Source organism: Lonchura striata, chromosome 6 (genome assembly GCF_050655825.1).
Source record: "Lonchura striata isolate lonStrDom1 chromosome 6, ASM5065582v1, whole genome shotgun sequence".
Lineage (NCBI taxonomy): Eukaryota > Metazoa > Chordata > Aves > Passeriformes > Estrildidae > Lonchura > Lonchura striata.
Window position 1 is genome coordinate 16161150 of NC_140708.1, and position 22507 is coordinate 16183656.

Consider the following 22507-nt stretch of genomic DNA (forward strand, 5'->3'; position numbering starts at 1 on the left):
TCTGGTTGCGCCTTGCTGTCTTTCTCAGCACAGCCTCCTCCATTCGGGCTTTTTCTTCCCTTTCCCTCCAGCGCCTCAGCTGCTCTTCTCTCATCTTGTAGAATAAGATCTGCTTTTGCTCTTCATTCAGCTCTGCCAGGAGCTCAGGGTCAATATACATGTCACGCAAAATTTGCTGCAGCATGATGACTCCAAAAAATAAAAATAAAAAAGATAAGGAAAAAAAAAAAAGAGAGAGAGAAACCTACTTCCAGTTATACCCACTACAGTGACAAAAGCCCACTGATGGCACTCCAGAAAGCAAACTGCATCAAAGGAGCTCTCCCACACCTGCCTGCCCAGGAGAGGTTTGATTCCTGCTCTGGCCCTTTTTGTGCAGGCATATTCTGCTTGTTGTCTTGACAGGGACAGAGTTCTTTTTTTATGTCATCCTCCAAATGTAGGGACAGGTGTCAAGAAAATGTAAGAAAAATGAACAGAAAAGGCTAGGGAAAAAAAAAAAAACATAAAATGAAAAAGCTGGGAGAAAAAGGTAAAAGTCAGTTGAGTGCTCCTGACTGCAAGCCAGTAAAAATAAGGGATTCTTGATTGAACCCTGCAGCTTTGCTCCCTTGAGCAGAAGAAAATCCAACATAGAGAGTCTCAGAGTTTCAGGTCAAGCAGTTCCCTTCAGCAGCAATACACTCCCAAGGGTGTGAGCGTTGCCCAGGGGTTTAAAGTGATGTCATGGTTAAAGGTATCACCTACACCAACAATATCCATGTCACTTTGGGAACTGATCTCTCCTGATAAGAGAGGAAGGAGTTTGCATATTATTTCTCAGTCTATCCTGTTAACCAGTCTCAACAGAGTAGGCATGTTAGAGGTCATTGTTACCTGGTGTTGACAAATACTGTCATGCAGTAAATTTACTAAAATGCTTCTAAAATTAAAAGCAGATGTTACAAAAGCCACAAGAATCTTGTTATCACTTTATAAATAAATCAGTATGAATTAAACAAGACTAAGTTCTCAGCAATTCACGCAAGCTATGCAAGCCCTGATGTTAATTCACTTTCCACTTGGTGACTGGAGAAAGTTACAATGCTGCTCTTCCAGGAGATTATAACTCTTTACAATCTTATCAAAATCTGCAAAAATATGATTTCAGCACTAGGGCCAACAGCCACTTAATTATGTAAAAAGTCCAAACCAAACTAAAGCCCAACACACTGAAAAGTAAACCTTCTGGATCTGGGAGCCTGTTTTCACTGGGCAGGGGCTCAGCTCCTCTGGGGAGGGAGGGCACAGTGTGGGAGGGGGCTGCTTTGGGAGACAAACCAAAGTGTGGCCACCCAGAGGCACAACTAAACACAGATCACATCAGCTGGCTGAGCCACATCCCACTGCTTGCTTTTTACACAAGAAGGAAGAGAAAGAGCATGCCTATGTCTCCTCAGGAGAAACCTGCTTTAAAGATAAGGAGTATCAAAGCTCTACATGAATTCCATGACCTCATATTCAAAAACATCCTGCTAATGCACCTCTATGTCCTTTTGAGAAATGTAAAAATACTATTGCCCTAATTTAGGTGGAAAATCAAGCTGATATAAACCAAGATTCACCTGGAAACAAGATGCCAAAGATGCTGGGATGAAGCCTTCAGCTGAAACAGGATTTCAGAACCCATCATGTATGGGCTGCAATGAGTGTAGTCCACATGCTACTCTGCAATTCAGGACTGGTCTTATGTACAGATTTTGTCTCCTAAAACAAAATGCTTTTTTTATTACTATTATTTTTAAGGAAATACAGCTTGGCAAGAAAAAACCTAGAGTAAGAAAGATTTTGTTATGTTTCTCTATTTTACTTAGGTATAGAAAGGGGAGACCCTGAGGGGGTTGGCTTTTGTTTCTCTGCCTCTATTCAATTATATTAGAGCTGTGCCTCCACATTTTGGCACTAATTGAAAAAGACTTGCCTTTGCAAAGGCTTCGGGGCAAGCAGTTTCACTGTTTTACTCATTTGTCATCATTCTTATTTTATTTTGCTTGACTTCACAGACCAGAAATTAAATCCTGATCAGAAGCTATCACAGTGCAGAGAACAAACTCTTCATCATGGATTATGTGTATTTGAGCATGATAAGTAGCACCATCTCTGAACAGCATTCAGCTGCAGAAGTAGATCAGGATGGACATACAAGACACAAAACAGAATGTAAACAAATATTCAGGCAACTGCTTGTAATGTTCAATGAGCAACCACACAAGAAAAACAGCAAGAGCAAAGAGATGAAATGACACTTCACAAAACAACCCATTGCCTGAAGATTATTCACCAAAAATATTTGAGGATGGTAACCAAATGATCAAGTGGAATTAATCTGTGTGGGAATTATTTTTTCTTTAATAAAATAAAAAGTCACATGTGAAAGTCTTATCATCTAATCACAGCAGCAAATCTGATCAATTTCCTTGTTGTAGATTCTCTTTGAGTAGCAGTAACCCCAAAATAAAAAACTGGAGAGAACTAAGGAAGATAAAGAAACATCTCACCTGCTGGTGTAAGCCAACATCCAACAGAAGTAGAAACAAACTCCATAAATTTTGCCATTATTTTTTAACCTATTAGACATTGATTCTCATTGCAGTTCATGTTTCCACACATGTTCCAAATACGTAGATGGAATTATCACCAAAGAAATTATCATGATCTCTCTTGATTGTTCAGAAAATTAGGCAAATTTATGAGATCCAAAATAACCTTGAAGAAACACCAAACCTACTATAACAACTCTTGCTATTTCTAGGATTAGCTCATATTTTGTAAAGTGAAGAGCTTTGCAACTCCAAACAATGTAGAGTCAGAAAACTTGGGGATAGGAAATAACTCGGGCAAAACAAAATATAAAACGTTTATTGCAAAATAATTATTCTCTCTCTTCACTTCCTTTCCCAGGACCAATTATTATATAGATAAAGTAATGACTGAGAAGAGTAGAGAAATTTATACTAAGGATTCCTGCTTCCTGATTATGGCCATCCATCATCTTTCCAACCTTCCTTAGAAGTATTTTGAATAGTTTAGGAGGACAATGAACTTTCCATTGCTTTACCACTTTGGTTACCCCTACTTCAACAGGCCAAGCTAAGCTAAAATCATTACAGAAACATTACAACTCAACAGCCTATGCACAAAATAAAAGTGACTATTAATGGAGTTCTTTGTTGGCAGTCGCTGCCTCACAATAATTGCCACACAACTTGGTGCTCTAATTAGTAGCAGTCTCTGCAAGGAGCCCAGAGCTGCCTAAGCTTGGAGTTTTCTTTAATCTTAAACAGTATCTTCTGGGACTAGACACACTCTGCCCCACCTCTGGTGTAGCATCTTTCTGCCTAAGCACTCCTCAACACTGCCACTAGAATCTGATGGGGGAAGGGGAAGGAGGGAGAGGAAAAGGTACAGAAAACCATTTTCATTTCATTTTTTAACAAAAGGGGAAGTCCTTTATTGGCCAAGAGCTGCAAATCTCATCATCCATTTTCCTCTGAGCATTTGCATCTTCCACTCCCTGAACTGAACAGCTCACTGGCAATGCTGATTATTTCTGAGCCAGGAGAACAGCTTTGCATTTTGTGACACAGCCATATAATATACTCTAGTCGTGTAATTTACATAAAAATATTGTGCTATAACCTACACAGTACAGGGGAAGAGAGGGTTGTAATGCATCTCTCTCCTTAAAGAAATATTAATATGATTAAGAAAATATTAATTAAAAATATTTTCTTAATATGATTAAGAAAAAAACACAGTAAAGAAAAAAGTGCCAATCATATTTTTCAGACTATGAACTCCATGGTCTTAATTTCTTGTGGTTTTTGTCTTTATATTTTTCATGTTTTAAGAGGAAGGAGCATGCAGTATCTTAATTTTTCAAGTCCTGCTGTGTCAGCATCAAAAGAAGAACAGTAGAACCTGGAACCGAATGGTGCAGAAGGGAGCTGACCATGTAAAGGGAAAGATAAAATTAACATTTGGTTGAGGTCTCCAAAACCCTACAAATCTGTCACTACAAAAGCAAATGTGCTTTGGCATTCCCCATGAACTAGCCTTATGTCTGATTTGAAATTGCTATTAATTAAAAGCTATAAAAAAAACCAAAACCAATTGAAAACCATCCCTTCCCCACCTCCTCTATCACAGATGGGCACAACAAAACCTGTCTGGTTTTACTCCATTTCCATAGTCAAGTCTGTGGCTCCCTCTAAGGGCTGAAATGAGTTTCTCAGCAGCACAATCTGCAGCTGGATCAGAATGATTGTTTCCCTAAAGCTGCTATTCCATTACAAAGCACCACATAAAACAAAAATGAGAGCATGTTTTTCCAGACCTTCCTTTTCAATAGAGCTCTAGCATCAGTAAATCAGACTGCAGCATATTTTGGAACGTGGGCAGGCTTTGCATGATCATCATGTTCTCTGTACTCATTCAAGATTGCTATTTCTGCAAGGCACTGTGTTAACTACAAATAAAATAAAAATTTAAAAAATGAGATATGCATAGAAAAATAAGAATTAAACAGATATATTAAAACCTCATCTAAATGGAATGAAATGCAGCAAGAGAGCTACAAACCAATCCATGAGAAAATAAATCTTATACTGTCAGTCTTACAGCTGCAAGTGAAATAATGCTAACTGGGGATTTTAATGATGCAGTGAAGATTTACAGTGGCAGGAGTCTTATCAGATAGCTGTGTTTTGCTTGGTTTTATTTTAATTCAAATCTGTTATTCCTCAGTCCCACAGAAATCAAACAATCACAATTATAGAGAGCACTGATGGTAGGGAAAGCAAAGGGATGGTCACTAACCCAGGGAAAGCAGTATTTGCAGTCCAGGGCTGCAGAGAGTAGAGCTTTCTGCCATTACTCCAGTCTCCCAAGGTTAGTTTTGTACTCTGCAACACTACCTGCCCTACTGAAGAAGTCCCATCAGTGATTATTTTTGCCTGGCACTGTGGATATCCTAGCCAGAAAGATTACTTTAGGGCTATCCCTTTGTGTTCTGTGCCACAGCTGTCACACACACAATTACACTGGAGCCTGTGATGCCTTCAAGGTTCAGCACAATTTATTAGAGATTTGGGGACCTGAGTGGAAAGGACAGCCCTTCGATTTTTCTTCAAGTTGATACAAGGTATTCCAAATTCTGACCTGCATTACAAAGGGCTGAGATGTAGAACAATATATATTTGATGTTTATTGTTAGCAATACACTAACAATAGCGAGACACAAAGAGCTGGCAAGTTCCATCATAATTTTTCAAATGGAGAATAAAGGAGCCACTACTAAAATAATTCAGAGTGAAAGCCAGTAAAGTAAACCAAACAGAAAAAAAGTCAACTCATGACTGAGTTCATCTGAGAAAACATGGTAAAAAGGCTACAACCAATGCTCCCTAAGCCAGCCACTGAAGAAAGAGACTTTGCAGAGGAAGGGCAGAAGATGATGGTAGAACACCCCCATACACTGCAGCTAACTAGAACAGAGCTCTTCACCAACCTCTCACTGGGATTGTGCTAATTTAATTGGTGTATATCTTATTGACAAAACAGTAATCAAGTTCTTCAGGTTGAGCCCTCAGCTACAAATGGGGTTTACTTGGTTGACAGGCAGCAGGCTCTACTTGGGAAGCAATTACAACTCACTAAGTGTCTGTAGGGATCTGACCTTATCAGATTAAAAGGCATACAGGTAACAGCCTCCAAGGACTTTGCTCAAAAAGATATGCAGAATGCACTGCCTCCTCTCCTGCTCTCCTGTGTGCACTTCCTTGCTCACATGAGGAAGCTGTAGTGCACTGTACAGGGCACAGCCTGTGCTCACACTGCAGGCCAGCTTTGTGCTGGCTAAGTACTAAATACATCAGTCCATCTGTTCTCAGCAGAAGTCTCCAATGGAGGCTAAAGGAGGCCATCCATGACCCTTCAAAGCAGAAGTGGTTCTTTTCAGCTCCAGAGTGATAGGATTTTCTTAAGGGTCTATACACCTTTTCTTCTTATTGATTTACCTCTATCTGATTTTTATAAAGATCTGTTAACCAAGGAGGAAAGCTGTGTAAAGGATATTGCTCTTCTTTCCCTGCCCTTCAGCACACACCTTTCCAGACTCAGCTGTCTGCATAGCAACAGCACACTTCAAGCAGGAATTCAGTATTCTCCTTCATATGAATTACTTGCTTCATGTATCCACAAAGCCCAAGGAGACCTTTGAATTCCATGACCTAATTGCTACATGAAATTATTCCAGCATTTGGTATGTTTTCAGTGAAGTTCATTACAATAAGTTACCCAAGAGATATCATGCTCTACATTATGCTAGTTTCTTCTCTCAGATATATATTAACTTATGAAAATGCTCAGTAAATTCACTTTTTTCCATCTCACCATAAGTGCATCAGAACATATCACATAAGAGCTAATTTTCTTTAATATACTCCCTGGTACCATTCAGCTGCATTATACATAATGCAGCAGTCATAGCATATCAACTTCACATCATATCAGACACTGCATTATGGCAGCTGAATTGATTACTTGTGTAATTGAAGGGCACCAACAGGAAAATTTTTAATCATTTAAGTGACTCATCAGCTTTATATACAAAATGTCTTGCTTTAGTGGCATCATGCAAGTGACATACTTTCAGACCGTAGCATTTTAAGCCACTTCTTATTCTTGTCATCTTTGTTTCCAATACAAGCATACAGATTTACAAAAGGCAGAGCATAAACTTGAATGTTGACTATAATGGATTTCTTTTGTCTATCAGACTCCTGTTTGCAAGACCTAATAAAACTCCAGCTAGACAAAAGTAGCTTTCTTCCTGATGGGAGTTTTTGTGGGTCTGTTTTTTGTTCTGTTGTTCTTTTTTTAAATTTTAATATTTCACTCACTGTAAGAAGCTAGCCTTTTGTTTTCAAGGGTCAGACAGATAAATCCACAAATATTTTATATTTTTCTATTATATTGTTCTTTTATTTTCAGCTTCACTTGCTGCCCACCTCCTCAGATAGAAAAACCTCTGCTACAAAAAAGTGCCTAACTTGCTGCTGCAGATTGCATTCAGCACTTTCCATGTCTTGACACTGAGGTGCTGTTCAAAAGTTTAAAAAGCAGTACCTAAAGGATTTTGAAAATCCTCCCCTTTTACTTGAAGTCTTATTAAGACCTTCAACATTGCTGTCACATACCACAGAACAAAGAGTAGCTCAGAACATTCCTGAAACTTACTTCATTAAAAAAAAAAAAAAAACCAAAAAAAAACTCTAATCATCTTCAGAGTTTCAAACTACAAAACCTGGATTAAGCCTACTGGCTCATTTTCACAATACAAGCCTACAGATCTTTGGCATTCATGTCTGTGCTCCATTCACCTGACAGAAAATACCATTTTCAAAACTATTTGCAAAATTATGACAAATCCAAGTTTCACAATAGGAATGTGTCCCTATCAATCCCTTATGTCAGACTTATGAAGTAAGAGCAAATCTACTTCATTCTCTCTGGCCTTGTCATATCCTCAGTCACAAGAGTCACCCTCCTCATTCTTTTCCAACAGTACCATGCACTGCATTTCTCCAGGTTTTATCTTCTCCCAAGTTTCTTCTTTTTATATTTCTACTGTTGTTTCCTGCACTAAGTCTCTGCCCACTGTCAGCAGCTCCTGCCTGAGAAGGGTGACCAGGTCAAGCAATTTTATCCCTGCTCCTCTCACTGCAACAGAGGACTGCAGCATTTTCATGGCATTCTATCTTTCCCCTCTCCCAACAGGAAGATGAGCCCCTCTACAATCCTCATAACCCAAACATGCAGAGGAAATGAACTCCATTATATTAAATATATTCTACAGTATGACCACAAAATGACTAAATACTCAGAGCTGATTGAGGAACTTCTTCCCACAGAAACTCTTGCTTTGCTGTGACTGCCACTGTACCATACAAGCGAGTTCATGCAAAGGGACATTACATGAATTGGGTAAATACTCTAGCCACTCCTGAGTAACAATGGATTCAAGCAGGTTATGGCTACTGCTCCAGATCTTTCTATCCTTTTAGTAAGTCATCTTAAGCCACCTCCATGCCTTCAGTTTAAAAAAAAAGTATTATTTCTAATAGCCAAACAAGCATCATGTTAATGTGTTCATCTTAGAATTCTAGAAGTACCTCATTATTTCACCATGGTGCAATGAGTGAGCTGCCCGGGGGCAGGTGATGTACCACTACCACTGTTTTGGGTGTTTTTCTACTCTCTCACTGCTACCCATATGGATCATAAGTGGGGATCTCCTCCATTCCCTGCAAAGCATTGGAAGACAGAACCTGCTGACAGCCCTCAGAAATCTGCAGTGGGGTTCAGATTCAGCCAAAGTGCGCTCCAGTCTCAGGCCTGCAGTGGTTCGAGCTTCCAGCTGAAAGCCACTCACAAGTGGCTGCTGCTGCCCATGGGCCCATTTCCACCACAGCTGGAATACCCTTGCAGTTTGTCAGCACTGATTCAGCTCCTGAATTTTCAGGGTTCTGATGTCTCTTACCAAGCTTTACTCACCGCACGCCACACCGGCAGCCGCCTTCCAGAGAGGCTCTGCCTTCTGTTCCGCAGAGCCCTGGCCCGGCTGCACAACCCCAGAGCTCCGAGCTCTGCTCCTCTCACACCTCCACAGTCTGCAGAAGCCTCGAGCCCTGTTCTGCTCCAAACCCTCCACCCTCAGCCCTGTCCCAGCCCTCTCCTCACAGGCCAAAGGCCAGGCTGGCACACCGTGCCATGGCCGCTGGCTGCCCAGCTCTCCGTGCTGTCACAAACCTTCCAGGGAAGCTGGGCTGCTGCTGCCCTGAGGCTGCTGCTACCTCCCTGCTACCCCTGCAGGCAGAGATCATTTATTCCTCATGAGAACAAGTGAGTCAGCTTCTGAAAGGAAAGGTGAGGCTCAGGGGATTCATCTCACCATCACCATAAACTGCACTGTGGCTCCGAGTGCGAACAATGGAGGAGGAAGATCTGGTCCCTCTGATTTGACTGGTAAAATGTGATTTATTTAGTAGAGGTGGGAGTTTTTACATTAATACTCTCAGGAGCTTCAACTTACTCATCCAGTAGGTTACATCTTATGGATACAAGCAGTTCCTTTGATTAAATTATACTGATAATCATCAGTCTCTCAGTGAGATGAGTCATACATTGACATGAAACAAGTTAGTAAGAACTTTTTAATTTTCACTACTGGTACCACAAACAGTTCTTTGTAAACTAAATTAACCATCAGTTCCAAGCCCTAGAGTGCTCCAGTGAACCACATGAAGCCACTCCATTTTCTCCTATGAAATTCAGAAAGGTCGTGGATCTGTTACATTCAGCCTCAAGAACAAATGCTACAGGGATAACTGGGTGAAGGTATAATGGCTTGTGATGATCAAAATGATCCAATAGTCCCTGCTGGCTTATTTACTATGAATCTATAAACTCACCCAAGAGTGAAACAGACTGCTCCTAAGCGGAGCTGTCATCAAGCAGATTAAAGAATTCAGCACTTAAAAAGTATAAATGCCAGAATGCACTGGAGCGATGTTGGACTTGTACTGAAAATTTTATGTTTAGTATTTAATTTATTCTGTTAAAGTAACAATCCTTATAAGCATAATTATTATTAAAAAAAAAAAAAAAAAAAAACAAGAAAGTTTTATATCCCTCTCTAAATTTCATTGGAATTGACGCAGATTTGTCACCAGCAGAGACCCTACTTTGTCGGCCCAGCTGTTAAAGAAAATATAGACTGAAGCCAGCATTTAACTTTAGGCTGTATAGTCAGCTTTAGTAAAATCAATGGGATTACTTAGACTGTGCAATATTAAAGAGCTTTGTAGGTCACTGAAGAAATGGGATCAGACGTTGCGTTTTCCCTGAAAAAGCACAGTAACTACCCAGGACTATTATGTGATATGTGTGGGAGTAGGATAATACAGGCCAAATTCTTATCCCAGAAATAACCTTTTGAAAGCCACAGGGAAGCTCACAAAACCAAGCAAACAGCTGAAGGCCAAAAAGCTACAAAGGCCCTCTAGAATAGGAGGATGGTTTAGAGAAAAGATGCACATGTGCAGGTCCTTTTGGGCCAAGGAAAAGTAGGTAGAGCTCTGTAACAACCTTGAGGATTCTCTAGGCAAGAGTTTGAACTGCCCCAACTCCACTCCAGGCCCTTCCCACACACTCCAAGGCTATGCAAAGAGTTTAACTCAGCTAAACAGAAAAACGGTTCTGATGATTGCATTTTACTGCATTTTCTCCCTTTCCAATTAGCCTATCTTCCTAGAGTCCTACATAAATACTCAGAGACTGTATTCCTTTAGTTGTTATTGTTCCATTACAAAAATACGGCATGAAAACTTATTTTCTGAAAATAAAATCCATTGTAGAGCAAGATGATCAATATTTGCATTCTTTAGTAGGGATACTGCAGACATTCAATATGTAGAACAGGGACTAAATTCATAGACAAAAAAACAAGCTGCAGGAGGATGCAGATGGTTGATACAAGAAGTCAGTTTAAGGTCACAGCTCAATTTAAGGTGAGAGATGAATTTAAAGAAAAAGAAGAAAGGAAAACTGTTACAAACTAAAAATAAAATAAACAGACTATATAGTTTCAATAAAGCAAGAGACCATATAGTAACCACTAGTATGTCATTGTAATCTAGATCTTCAACCAGAAACTATGCTGGACAGGTAGAAATTCTGAAATTGAAAGCAAGTCTAGATTTCCATGATGTTTGCCTCCCAGAAATTCATTACCTTCCAGACTTACTATGATCCATTTTACATTGTGAACAAATTCCCTTCAGTAGCAGGATGAACACAAACTTCCTTCTCTGCTACTAGTATATCACTGTATCTTGCAGCTCCTATATATCAACAAAATAGTTTGTACCATATGTACCAGATGTGATCTCCTAGTGAGCAAAGGTATTTTGTGATTTTTTTCTAAATATTCAATAAACAAAATAATATATAAGGATATGTTTCTGTTTGTACACATTCCTTTATCACACAAGGATTATAAAAAATCATATCTGCAACTCCACTTCAAAGAACAATCCTAATTTCATAACTTTTAATGTCTAATTATATATTGTCATCACCAAAGTGGAAAGAGATGAAGAAAATCCACAACAATTTCAGAAGCACACACTTCTGAGCATCAGAAATACTTGCACATATACTTCCCTTGTCATTTTTCTTTTTAAGTTCATGTCTATCAAAAACAAGTCTTTTTTGTGGATTTTACAGGCTCTTTTATGCCCTATAAAATCAGGTAGTTTCAATCACTTCTCGTTTTCTTAAAAAAAATAAAAGGAAGCAATTTTTTTACCTTCCAAGTAATTTTATAATACCATGAGCAAAATGCACATGCCCTTTTCTCTGAACAAAGAAGGTGCTGGACTGCTTTACTACTCTTCAGAACAGGGAATTCTCCACTCAAATGTTGGAGAAGAGTATTTAATTTCAGAAATCCATCACAAGGAACAAGCATGGTTGGGTTTTTCTGTATCTTCTAGAGTCTCTCCAAAGGTCAGCTGGAACGATATTCCAATATCCCTAAGTGAAGGATTTTTTTAGGTCTGGTCATTTTTTGTACAGCTGAGCTGTAGGACCTACCTGCTTCTTTCTCTTGATATTACAATTTTCAGTGCCTCCGGAGACAGAGAGCTGGAAATAGAGCAACTCAAGTCAGAATTCATTCACTGGGCTTTGAATGTGTCTCTTGAGCCTCAGCATGTGCAACTAAAGGAGAACCAGCCTAAAAAAACCTCTAGCTATTAATGAAAACTACTGGAAGCAAACCTTTAAATACTCAGAGGGCCTTAGAAAGAATTGACACCAAAAATTAATCTCAGCAGTGAAGTTCCTCTGATCTCCATTTTAAACTGAAAAAGAGCAGCAGGATTTATATAACAATAGGTAATTAAAAAGTGTCATAGAAGATAGTGAATATTTCACTAATGTTAGTTCTTACAGTGCTGTTTGAATTTTGCAGCCAAATACATGAGTTCCCTGAGCCTGACAGAGATAAAGCACAAATAACTGAATCTAATACCTGCTTCTAAGCCTTTTCCCTGAGCAATAAATGTACTAATTGCAGAAAGCAGGATCTAGCTTTCCTTTTGTACTCTACATGTTGTCACACATGGATGGAAATAATTAACATTTATCAGAAGGGTTTGGCTCAAAAAAGTTAAGTGAAAGTCTATTTTGGAGACATATCAATAATGATTTCATTAAGAAAGGTTGGTCGGGGCTAGGTCTAGCTATGCCAGTGAGACATTCTTATTGCTCTGGCCCTAATACTAAAATCCTGGATGTACCTGAATGAACTCCCATCTAAACCCACACTCAGCAGACAGTCAACAGAATAGAGATGTGTGCATTGTAGCCCATTCCAAACCAGCTTTATGAGCCTAGCTGGGCATCTCTGCAGCCCTCTAACTGAAATACCAAAGTTTAAATTCCAGATATGACACCCCAGGACAGCTCTGGTTCTAGAAGCATGAAAATGAAGCTGAAATCTCGCAATGTAGAAGAAAATGAAATGTCAAAACATCAAAAAACTTTTCTGAAACCAAGCTTCTGTTGTGTAGCCAGCCTCTATTGTGACACATGCTATGAAGCAAATTATCTTTTTACTGAACCAGATGGGAAGAACGAAAAATCTATAGCTAATTTAAAATCTGCCTGCTACACACAATATCTAAAATATTTTCCAAATGCATAGTGACAGAACAGTTCTCCTAAACAAGGGATTTGCTCATTTACCCTCCACATCATCATTGATACTCCCTTAACTGTTGCTTTAGTCTCTAAAAAAGTTCATTAATTATCTTTCAGAAAGTTTCTTATCAAGGTCCTGAGGAAGAAAAAAGGGATTTGAAACTAAGTTACATGAAAGGACATGACATCTCCACCTCAACACAACTAGGGAACCTATAGAAAAGTTATCTTTTTTTTTTTCCTTTCTTTTTTCACATAAATAAACTCTTAGAGTTAACCTCTGACATGTTAGGATTTTTATTATGTTAAACATTACAGCCAGAGAAACAAGGTATGGATAACTGGCCTGTACTGATGATAATAAAGGATTCCCAGGTAAAATGGTTTGTAATTATACTGTCCCTTGGTCACACAGATCCCCCCCAGCTCCTGCCCCCAGAGCAGAGCTCAGGAATACACACCGAGATTGCTTAGGCTTTACTGCCTTAATGCAATTCAGAGATTTCCAATTCACCACGAGGACTCACTACCTAATTACTGAGGCCTCAGTGCTCCAGGGAGAAAGGGAAGTATTAGCCCTGCTTTAACCCCTTTAACAAAAACCTGCAAAGACAAAAATCTTCACCCACAGCTGTTCAGACACAGCTGCATCTGTGCAGGTCTGTGCCATGGCCTCTCAAGCAGCCTGAGGATTCCCATGGGCAGCAGCATCTGCACAAACCCACCAAACTGCCACAAACACACAGCAGCAGCAGCTGAGGTGTGTGCTGATCCACTAGGACTGAAGAGCAAGACTGGCAAAGCAGAAGTGACACTCAAGAGTGTGAGTGACCTCCTGGACTGAGCTCACAGAAACCATTTGTTCCAACTCGTTAAAATGTTGCAGAAATAAAGGATATTAAACCCAAATTCAGTGCCCACAGAACTCTTACTCCTCAGCATGGAGTGATTTGGTTATCCTCCTGAGACTAATGGTGCCTCATGCCTTGGGGCTAACCTGACCTTCCATGACACTGTTCCAGCACCAAACAAGATTAGGAAGTGTTTTGAAAACTCTGAGAAACATTACCATGTGAGACTCATAAATAAGTGACTCACACAAAATAGAAACCAGAGCATTGCAGCCTTACCGACAACTTCAATCCTCATATGCAAGCTTCTAGACTAAAGCTAAATTCTGCCAGCATCACTAACTATCACATCTATGCCTGTTAGTCATTTCTTTGCTTTCCAGAAGCATCTCTTAGTAATGTGGACTGAAATGACAGATATTTTCTACCTTCCCCCTTTTCTTAGAAAGGGTAGTTTCTTTCTGGTTCCTAAAAATCACAGACCTCAATTCCATCAAGTCTCTGACCATCACAGAGATCTCCAAATAAGCTTTGTTGAAATGTAAGTCAAGGGAGTCCGAGAGATGTGACTGGGACATTGGGCACTGCTCCCTGTGTGCTGATGTGTCCCCATGAAAAGGATGGCACTTGCTGTGCATCTTAATGTGCTGCTGTAGATCAGCCTATTCCCAATTCTTTCCCAAAGCAGTTTACTGAAGCACGACACAGTCTCCAGCTTGCTTCTCCTCTCAGCTATGCTCACCCTCTGCTCTAACTCCTCCACTCTCCCTTCTGTTCTGTTAGGTTTATTTTCATCACAGTTACAGAAGTTTCATGCTGAGCTAGTAAAATGATAGTTCCTTTTCTAAAAATCTTTTGATGTTTCCCAAAATAACTGCATCTACCAGACCTGTGAACCAGACCAAAATACCCTTTTCACTAGTATTCAAAGGCAGAGAAAATAAACAGTGCTATATAAATCAGATTATGTTCTCCAGTGCAGAAATTCCTTTCCAATAAGACTTTTTCTGGTATTTTACTGCTCAGATCAACACAGATACACACTGTCCTCTATTTTTTTTTTTCTTCTGGGAACAGGACAGTTTACTTGAAGCCACAATCAAATGAATCATATTTCCACCTTGTAAAAAATTAAAGCAGCAAATTAAGTCTCAGATGAGAGATACATCACACTGCAGAATATTAGATTAACTTAACTCAAAGCAATCCATCAACTAAGAAAGGAAGAAAGACTCATCCATTTATTCTAGATAATTTCTTTTGCTGAAAGTAAGTTTTGTCACTGGTATCTGCAGAGAAAATAGTTTCTCTGTCTATCCTAGGATGTGCCTACACGAGGAGGCATAAACACAGCTCTGCTCCCCCAAGTGGAGGCCCAGCTTTACTTCAGACACTGCAGAGGCACAGGTGTGCCTGAGACCCAAGCACATTGTACCTCTCAGCAGTGCTGACCACTTAATGCTTCACCAGAGCTGAGCTTGTTCCTCACCTGAGGAGCAGGGACACTGCTGGCTCCTCTCACTGCCTCTGCCACTAACCCTCTACCAGGTTACTGATGGGATATCTTTTGATTTTTCAGTTTGGTGTAAAACTTTTCCAGTGCAAAAATTGCTCCCTGTGCATTTGTACAACACCATCAGCACCTGATGCTTGTAGGAACCTTGTGCAGTGTCTCTTACAACAAATGTCCAGGCTTACATGCAAACAGAAAGAGCATTTTAGCTTGACAGTGCTGTCCTATAAATTTGGATTCCCAAACTATCTTATTTTGTCAGCCTTTGAAACTGATTAGTTTGCATATAAAATCACAGTTCATTTGGCACAGGATTTCCATAGCTGGCTGCTTGTCAGTGCTTTGTGCAGTGTTATGAACCTCTGTTCCTCCATTAGTATTCACTACAGCAAGATGATGAATGACATTGAAGATGTGTTTATCTGATGTGATTTCTTACTTGTCTTCACCCATTTACTATATACTTCATTTTGTTTCCTTTGTTGTCTTCAGTCTTTTACCAAGGAAAACTGTTAATTTTTTTTTTCATGATTACCATTTTCTGCATATCCATGAACCTGATCCAGCTTCTTAGAAAAAATTCCTATTGACTTCAGAACACACTGGAACTGGCCTCTATGGAGGATGAATGTGTCTGGCATGCCTAATGTTGCAGTACCACCACCTACTCATCCTCTCTGGTTCTTGTCTCTTTTGGGGCTTCACACTTTACCAGCTCTACCAATAAAAAGTTAACATTTACCCCACCCTGCTTGCATTCCAGAAATATCCCAACCTCTGGCCATGCTGGCACCATGTGACAATCCTGCCTAAGCTTCAGTCTGCACTCTGACCTCAATAAACAGTGATACCTTTGATACCCAAAAGCCAAGAAGAACCAGCTCATCTTGTCAACTCTGAACCAGCAGGAAGGTCTCATCATTTTATGACATGCAACTTAATCCATGACTGATCTTGGTCCCTTTTAAGCAGTCAAGCACACATGCTCTACATCTTGCCCATCACCTGTAAAAAGCATTTTTTTCTGGATGTGACAATGCAAACATAATGCAATACACAATAATTTTCCCCATTACAGGATATAAGTAGCAATCTTTACCTTAGGACTTTTATTCTCCAATTCATATGCAACTTTGTTGGACATGTCATTTCAATTGGAAAAAACAAATTATGCCAGAAAGAATTCAGCTCATCCTCCCTCTCCACAAGCCCAGCCAGAGGGACTGGCTTTTTAATTATCGAGAAAGAGAGACAGTAAAACATCTCCACCTGCTTTACAGGATCCTCAGGCTCCAAACTCATTATCAGATTGCTTTTTAAGAGTCAGCAAATTAAACTCCCTCCAGCGTTATAATCACCACAGTGATTATAATTCCATGGTGCAGCGAAGTTTTAGGAAGCTACAGACTTGGAGCCAGTGTTACAACCACAGACTGCAACACAGCCCCCACCAAGCAGCACCACACTGGGAAGCTCAATCTGCTTACTGGAACAATCTTTAAATAGTATTAACTGGCAGACAGCATTTCCTCTAGCTCAGGCTGCAGCAACACTAGGGGGTTGTAATGCATCCCAAATAGAACACAGCACATGCTTCGTAAGCTGTCCTATAGCTGGCTCTTATTTATTAGAAATTCAACTCTCCCATAAAGTGAGCTTAGAAAGGCAACAGGGAAAAAAATCTATATTATTTTCAAACTATTGCTTCAAAGCCAGCATTTTTTTTATAACCATCTATTTGAAAAGCCATGCTTTTTAAAATAACCGTTACAAAATAATCATTGAGAATATTTCAGAAAGTATTCTACTTGATCAAAAACAATAAGCCAGACATGGCACCTTCAGGTTCTAAACTTTCCTTTACAGGAAAAAAAAAAAAAAATCTCTTTGATATTTTAGCCACAGACTTGAAGGATGAGTGTAAAGGGCTTGGACCATTTCTCAAGCGCTTAGCACCTGCCAGGTGAGGTCCAGGTATGGATAAAATTTGGCTAGACTTTAGAATCAGCTCTAGGAACTCTTAAATCTGGCTGTAAGTATATGCCAATCATAATCTAGTCTCTCTTGGAACTCTGTCCCTTATTAGATTCAATAATCACTCTTCTGAATGACAGTAAAGAGCAATTCACTAAAAATTGTTTTGGAGATATGAAAGTATCTCTCCCAGTGTGATAATTACTATGTTTCTATTTCTGTTAATGACATCTAAGAACTGGAAACAAAAGTAGTGTTGGAGGATTAAGTAATTATGGAGTATTAGATGCATTTGGAGAGCAGGGTCACAGAAAAAGGCAGGAGGAGGAAAGAGTGAGCATGCTGTGGGCTGCTCATCAGCTTGAAAGCTACAACACATTCCCTCTTACAGTGTGGTAGCTGTAAAGGACACAGACTCACAGTACAGATCAGCTGTTCTTTATTGCTCCCATTCTGGAAAGCTACAGCTTTTATGGGTAAGTAAAGCTCTTGTTAACTATAGATAGATACAATCTCTAGTCTGTGCTTAATTTTCTCTCATCTACAAATTGCAGATGTATGTGACCAAAATAGAAAACTAATTTAGTCTTGTTTAAATATACAAGTGTAGTTCTATGACAAATGCAATACTATAGATGACCTAAAATTCTCCTCTCTTCTATTTCAAACAATACTTGTCACTTAAAGTCACATGAAAATTAAGGCTGGTTTAAAGAAACTAGTAAATTATAAGAATGGCAATGGAAAGGGAACTTAAAGCACTGGAAAATTATGAGTTCTTATGAAATTTAAGTATTTGAAAGTGAACTGAAATGCATTTTTCTCTATTGACAGTACAACATCCATCAAAGCCAATATGCTCACATGTGCCTCTGCATACATGCTGCACTTTGCCAAGCACTACTGGGAGGACTGGAGCTGCATTTAGGTGGTCCAGCCTTGGAATATGCTTCTTTATGACATAACCCTCAGCACAGGGAAAGCTGGAGTACAAGCCCTTAGCTCTGACCTTTCCACATGAAAGGAATGCCTTTTATACTGGATTTTAAATATACCTTTGAGACTTTAATTTCCATTAGTCTCCAGATCATTCCAAGGTATTGGTTAACTGGATCAAAGGGTTCAACCTTCCACCTTCATTCATGTGATGGCAACTCACGTCACAGACCTCGTGACATCAGCAGAACTAATCTTAGTAATACTCAATATGTTTAAGGGTGAAATAATCTCTCTTTAAGAGCAGTATGACAACAGAGCTGCCATTTAGAGTAATTACCTTCCTCATCAATTAAATGATTATTCAAGTAAAGTTAAACATTTCAGTAATTTTGGGACACTGATAAAAAAGCAGGTCAAAATTGAACTTAAAAGCACTTTAAACAGAGAGATGGGCACAAAACATAAGTGGACTAAACTAGTATTAGACAGGTATTGCTTCTGGCTAAACTACCTCTACTGTACAGTTCATTTCTATAGGACTCAATTTCAATTCAGGTGAAGACAGCTGAACTTGGTGGATTGTTTCTTCTACTCCTACATCATTTATGTGTACCTGTCCTACTTTCTGAATGTTCTGCTCAGAAGGCTTATCCTTTTGATATATTTGATGGTTGTGGCTCAAAGTTTTTATTCCCCCTTTTGTTCCTGCTCTTTCCAGCCTGATTTTACTCACACAGCACTGTTTCTGCTGCACAAGTACAAGACTCTGGACAGGATAATAAGAAATGACAAACAAATCCATACACTTCTAAGTACAGGTTCATCAAACTCATCTAAAAAAAAAAAAAAAAAATATTCATGTAAAATCATATTACAATTCAGACAATTTTTACGTGTAGGCTGTGTTACCTTCCTTACAACTAAAAATGCTAAAGCCACCCTGGAAAATATTACATATTCCTTGTGTGTGCAGTTTTCAGCATTCCCCAGCACCTTGGCATTTGCTTCAACAGCATTATAAACCCATAATACAGCAATACCACAGGGAAATCCCACAGCTGCTGCTTTTAATACAAGTTGTTTTCCTTCTTGATTTTAAAGCATTGTATCAGATGCACTTACATAAATCAGAGTCAGCAAACATTGCTGCCTAGAACACAATGAAAATTCAGCTGCTCTTATTCTTTAGAGCTAGTAAGAGACTGCACCAAAGTCAATAAAGCCATTCTGACCTGCACAGACTGCAGGAGGGGAGACAGGGTCCCAAAAGCTGTTTTGAACCAACTCCTCAAAGGCTCTCAGCCTCATTTCTGAGGTGTTTTGTGAAACAAAGCTCTTACACTTAAGGATGAGATTATGTCTGAAGGCTGATACCTGGTTATGTGTTCCCATTTTTTCTAAAGATGTGTTTGTATCACAGGGTCACCGACAATCTGAAAAAAAAAAAAATGAAAAAAATGTTGCAATCCAATCCAAGTAACTTTTAATATCCATTTGCCTAAACTTATCATTCTTGTGCTTTGGGATCCCTCCACATGCATTAAAAAACCTAAATTAAGTAAATAAAATACAGTACTGCTTGGAAAGATCTAATTTATCCTTTCACTATTCTAATATCAAAATCAAGTTTTCAGGGGGAGCTGTTTTCCAATGGAGATTTAGATTAAATCTATACAGAAAAAGTACTTCATTCAGGGCCTAGTCCAGTGCAGGATAGTGACAGGATATTGTTGTTTATAAACGGGAATGGGGACTTTGTTATGGTCCTTCGTATTTAAGAGTACAAAACTATATTCTGCCAAGTCTAAAACATTTGGGAATAAAAGCAGCTCAGCTTTACTGGAAGATCTGTAGAAAGTCCTTCAAAAACACCAATTCCAGATGGGAAATACAAATACCCCTTTAAAAGAAATTACCCCATGGTACAAATTAGAGACTATCTTAAGATTATTAGAAATATCAGAAGTATTTGGAATCAGCACTGTTCAATGCAGATGTTGAATCTAGCATCCCAAACAAATAATTTTATCATTCTTTAACTTATTTGTGGAAAAAAAGAAATTAAAAAGTAGAACAATAGGAAGAAATCTAACCACAAAGTAATTCAGCCAGGACAAATTCAACACAGCAAAGGAATCTTAGGACTTGCTCAGAGACAGTCCCTCCCCTCCCTTTAGTAAATGTTTCTTTTTCTGAAAAGCCCCTCCCACCCACTTAGATAATTTTGATATTAATAAAATTTAGATAGCTTCTAATGATGGTAAGCATTTCTTCCAGATAAATAAAAGTGAGAGAAACCTGCCAAGAATTTTGAACCAGAGAGTTTTCTAGGTAACATAAAAAAAGCTTGCTCAGCAGCATTACGCAAACATGAATTTGTCCAGGAAAATCTTATTGCAACCTTCAATGCCCAGGTAACACCAACCCACTTGTGCAGCAGAGCTCAAACCTACTCACACAGCACAGGTAACCAGGTCAACATAATTGAATTAAAACAAACAAGAAATTACCCAGCAAAAAGAAATATCAGATTTTCAAAATTGCTAAAACCCCTTTGTCTACCTGCATACAATTAAAATCTGATCCTTCTTGCTCTGCTTGGAACAAGCATAAAAGTAACACTTTATAGATATTGAAAAAGTGATGCACCAGTAAGCAGATTCTGCTGAGCAACTTGGGTTTGGAGCAGAGCTGTAAATTGTAGGTCATATCTTACAGCAGCGTGGTACTTGCATTAAGCACTGAGAGAGCTTATAAGGCCATAGCTTTTAAAATGTGTGTCAGAATTGAGAATGATCTTTTTTTACGGTACAAAGTCTCCTATATGCATAAAAATATCCAAACACACACACCCACTAAGCAAGAAAAAAATACTCCTGATACATCCATTATGCAACCAACTTCAATACTGTCTTCCAAGGATCTTCTCATCTCTCTCGTTATAAAATGGGTCAAACACACATGTCAGGATAAAAATCATAATATTCAGTGTTACAAAATTTCAGACAGTGCCACAAAATAATTTTACATTTAACAGAATTTAGGCAAATTCCCACTACTGTCCAGAGATCTCTTAAATTAATAAGGTACCTCACTCCATAGGTCATGCAATACCCTTATCTTCAACAGTGCAGGAACAAAATCTTCCTCTCTCAATGGCTTTTTCCAGATCTTGAGTAGAGTCAAACAAGCAATTAGCAAGAACAAGATAGGTGCAGGTAGAGGACAAGTTGCAGACAAAATATACTCTTTTGGCATTGTACCAGAGAAGCAAAAGAGAAATGAATGCCCTTTCCAGGCCTACAATATGTCTTTGTACTATAGCTCTTCAAAAAGCATTTGTCACACACAAGCAGAACAAGCAAATGCTCAGGGCTATGAGTTTACTTGCATAGAAGCCATCGTTAATTAAACCCTAGAAGTTCAGGAATTTTAATCTGGACAGTGGAACCTTTGTGCTGTGCCTGTTTAGGTGGAGTCAAAGCACAAAAGACCAATAATTGCATTTGTTTTGTTATTTGTCATCTCTCTACATAGGTCTCCTCCCACTGGGCTCCTGGTGGGGCCTCCTTGCTCTGCCAGCTGTGCCCAGCATCCACCTACACTCTCAACAGATTTTTTTGTTTAGCAGGGAGAGCTGAGGGCTGGGCTGATGCTTTCATAGCAGCAAAAAAGCTTCTGCCTTTTCACAGCTGCTCTTTTCCTTGGCCAAAAAGCCCCTTGTAGGAGTTGTCAGCCAAAGGAAATTAGTGTTTTCTCTGCCATGGAGTCTAATTGGCTTTTTCTCTACTGACAGCTCTTCAAGCTAAATTTAGGGAGCCACAAAAATTAGGCTGAATGCTATTTGGCTGAAACTATGGCCCACTTCCCATACACACATGATAACCATAGGGAAGGGCTCCTTTAATCCACTTTATGTTGCAAGATTTAAGACATATATTAGCTGCATGATCAAAGATATCTTTAGAGACCAACATCACGCAACGAATGCAGAAAACTAGATCTCTAGTGAGCAAGATAGAAATTTCATTCATTTCCATAAATGAAGCCAGTTTATCCCCAGCTGTCACAATTTGTCTCATTGCTTATCTACTCACATGTAGCTTTGCTGCACTGACAATTTACTCCTCTTTCACAACACATGATGAAATCAACACATCCTGGAACCAAACAACTTGAAAAAAGTTGGACTTTGATTAAAACCATCAAGTTTCCTGACCCCTTGTTTATAAAAAAAAAAAAATCTACCAGAAAATATTACGCAAACAGAAATTTTGCTGATGGTGCTTTACTCATTGCTTTGAGCACAGCATATTTGTGGCTATTCCTGCAAGCATGACTTCCAGCCTTTGGAGCTAGAATTTCCTTACCTTGCTTAATAAACTGGAGTATTTGGGAGCTCAGGCTCAGCATTAGCCTGTGA

General features: G+C 39.1%; 1 protein-coding gene across 8 annotated transcripts in view; it reads right to left on the reverse strand.

The window, feature by feature from the left end:
• The window catches only part of SH2D4B (SH2 domain containing 4B), an 89224-nt gene that overhangs the window by 58507 nt on the left and 8210 nt on the right, over positions 1 to 22507 (reverse strand). The window contains exons 1-3 of one of the 8 annotated variants that reach the window (XM_085583323.1): positions 19459 to 22507; positions 11698 to 11748; positions 1 to 189 (exon numbers count right to left, since the gene is read on the reverse strand). The exon at positions 19459 to 22507 is cut by the window's right edge and continues 8210 nt beyond it. In XM_085583323.1, coding sequence (XP_085439449.1) covers positions 1 to 184 — 184 coding nt within the window. In that variant the 5' untranslated portion in view covers positions 185 to 189; positions 11698 to 11748; positions 19459 to 22507. The other 7 variants (XM_085583320.1, XM_085583322.1, XM_085583326.1 and 4 more) reach the window with 7 other exon arrangements.